This window comes from Chaetura pelagica, unplaced genomic scaffold (assembly GCF_000747805.2).
Source record: "Chaetura pelagica isolate M959 unplaced genomic scaffold, ChaPel_1.0 scaffold234, whole genome shotgun sequence".
Classification (NCBI taxonomy): Eukaryota; Metazoa; Chordata; class Aves; order Apodiformes; family Apodidae; genus Chaetura; species Chaetura pelagica.
In genome coordinates, this window is record NW_009952967.1 from 229,174 (window position 1) to 231,813 (window position 2,640).

At 56.3% G+C, this 2,640-nt stretch overlaps 1 protein-coding gene across 1 annotated transcript in view; it reads left to right on the plus strand.

The window, feature by feature from the left end:
- SH2D5 (SH2 domain containing 5) overlaps positions 1-2,640 on the plus strand; it is a 3,979-nt gene that overhangs the window by 872 nt on the left and 467 nt on the right. Inside the window, exons 4-8 of the mRNA XM_009995768.1 lie at positions 48-257; positions 1,026-1,028; positions 1,226-1,421; positions 2,297-2,393; positions 2,478-2,637. Of these exons, the coding sequence (XP_009994070.1) occupies positions 48-257; positions 1,026-1,028; positions 1,226-1,421; positions 2,297-2,393; positions 2,478-2,637 (666 nt within the window). The remainder of the gene's footprint in view (positions 1-47; positions 258-1,025; positions 1,029-1,225; positions 1,422-2,296; positions 2,394-2,477; positions 2,638-2,640) is intronic.

Below are 2,640 nucleotides of genomic sequence, written 5' to 3' on the forward strand. Positions count from 1 at the left end.
TGTTATTGTTTTTAATATTTGCACGCAGCTTCTTCTGCCCCCACCAGGTGCAGACCCTGCACCTCCTGCTGTGCCGCTCCTTCCAGCTGTGCTACCTGCTGGCGCACCCCGAGCAGCAGGAGGGTGAGGGGGATCCCCCGGGGACCGGGGTGCTCCGGGAGCCCCTCAACCCCGACCAGGTGTCCCGCAATGTCAACGCCCTCGTCTCCTTCCGACGCTTGCCCGCGCCCGCTGGCCTCGGCACCCTGAGCCCAGGGGTGGGTGCACCCTGCCGGGGTGGGGGGTGCTGGGCAGGGAGGGGCCTTTGCACGGGGTTTGCTTGCACGGGGCTTCCACGTGCGGCGTTTCACTGCGGGAGGTGTGGTGCCCTGCACGGCCTTGTCTCACACCAAGTTTCGCACGGTGCGTTTCCGTGGTACCTTCCATGGCCTATCCTGTGCAGCCTTTCATTGCACAGATTCCTTAGCACAGCAGCACACACGTGGTGTTTTTTGGGCAGTATTTTGCCCGGTGGCTCTTGCACATTTTGCGTGGTGCATTATTGCACGGCACGTTTTTGCACAGCTTTTCTTTTCCCACAGCTTTTTTTTTTCCCCCAGCGTCTTCGTGCGCACAGCCTTTTTGTGCATGGCATCTTTTCCAGGGTGATTTGCAGGGAGGGTTTATTTCACAGCACCTTTTGCCTGCAATTTTTGCCTGGTGTTTTGCACAGCTTTTTTTTTTCCCCACTGCCTTTTCTCGGCACGGCGTTTTGCGCGGCATTTTTGCTGTAGCATTTTTTGCACGGCAATTTCTGGCACGGTGATTTCCACGGCATTTTTTTTTTCCACAACTTTTTTTTTTGCATGGCTTTTTTTTTTGCTAGCAGTCTTCTTTCACCACACATTTTGCAGGGCATTTTTGCCTGGTGTTTTGCCCAGCTTTTCTTTTCCCACTGATTTTTTTTGCGCTGCATTTTTTTTTAAGGTGTTTTTTGCGTGGCACCTTTCACACGGTGATTTGCATGGAGGGGTTTTTATTCACAGCACGTTTTTCGTGGCATTTTTTGAGTGGTGTTTTGCCCAGCTTTTCTTTTCCCACTGATTTCTTTGCACAGCCTCTTTGTGCCAGTTGTTTCGCGCGGCGTCTTCGGTGCGACCCTTTTTCTGCACCAGGTTGTTTGTTGTTTGGGGGTTTTTTTTTGCATGGTTTTTACATGACTTTTCAAGCAGCGAGGACCTCCCAGAACTTCCCCCCTCACAGCTTTTCCACCCTCCAGGAGCGGCGGGCAGAGATGGAGGGCAGAGCCTGGCGCCCAGGGAACCCCTATTGCTCCCCGGTTCTGGTGCGCAAGAAAGCGATTCGCAGCAAAGTGCTGCGCTCCGGGGCCTACCGGGACTGTGGGGGGGAGGGACAGCTCCACCAGCCACCCCGGGACACTGGTGAGTGCCCCGAGGGAGAAACTGAGGCACGGGGAGGTGACATAACCACAGATTTCTGTGAGGTTTTTTCAGGAGGAGTGATGAAGCCTCCAGAGAGGAGGCCGCAAAGATGGAGGTTGGAGTGAGGTGGGGTTGGTTCTTTGCCTTGTTAAGAAGCAACAGGGCAAGAGCAAATGGGCTGAAGTTGCACCAGTGAGGGTTTAGATTGGATTTTAGAAGAAACTTCTTCACTGAAAGGGTTATTAAACACTGGCACAGGCTGCCCAGGGAGGTGGTTGAATCACCATCCCTGGGGGTGCTTAAAAGCCATGGAGATGTGGTGCTGAGGGACATGGGTTAGCGTTGGACTTGGTAGAGTTGGTTTAATGGTTGGAATCGATGATCTTAAAGGTCTTTTCTTAAACGAAACAATTTTGTGATTCTATGATGATGTGAAGTCTGAAGCAGCTCTGCTCTGGAGCCAGGCTGGGAGAGTTGGGGTGTTCAGCCTGGAGGAGAGAAGGCTCCAGGGAGACCTTAGAGCACCTTCCAGTGCCTGAAGGGGCTCCAGGAAAGCTGGGGAGGGGCTTGGGACAAGGGCAGGGAGGGATGGGATGAAAGGGAATGGATTGAAACTGGAATTTGGGAGATTTAGATTGGACATGAAGAGGAACACCCTCTTTGCTGTGAGGGTGGTGAGACCCTGGCCCAGGTTGCCCAGGGAAGCTGTGGCTGCCCCATCCCTGGCAGTGTTGAAGGGCAGGTTGGATGGGGCTTGGAGCAGCCTGGGCTGGTGGGAGGTGTCCCTGCCCATGCAGGGGGGTTGAATCTAGATGATCTTTAAGGTCCCTTCCAACCCAAACCAGTCTGACTCTGTGATTCATGTTGCCCAGCAGCAGGATGGGAGAGCAGAGGCCCGAGGAGCTTGGCCTTCCTCCCCGAGAACGAGAGCATCCTCGCCGAGAGCGTCTGGGCCTTCACCGGCATCACCAGGTGAGTGGGTCGGAGGGCCCCGCTCCTCGCCCTGACCCCTCGAGCTTGTCCCCTGTGCCCACTCCCACCTGGTCCCCTCCCCAGGGCCGGCGGGGTGGCCCTGCTGCGGGGGGACATCCCCGGCTCCTTCCTGCTGCGCCCCGAGCCCGGCCTGGCCAAGCGCTGGTGCCTGTGGGTGCGCGCGCCCTGCGGCGTCGTCCCCTACGGGCTGGTCAGGACACACCAGGGCAGGTTCTGCCTGGAGGTG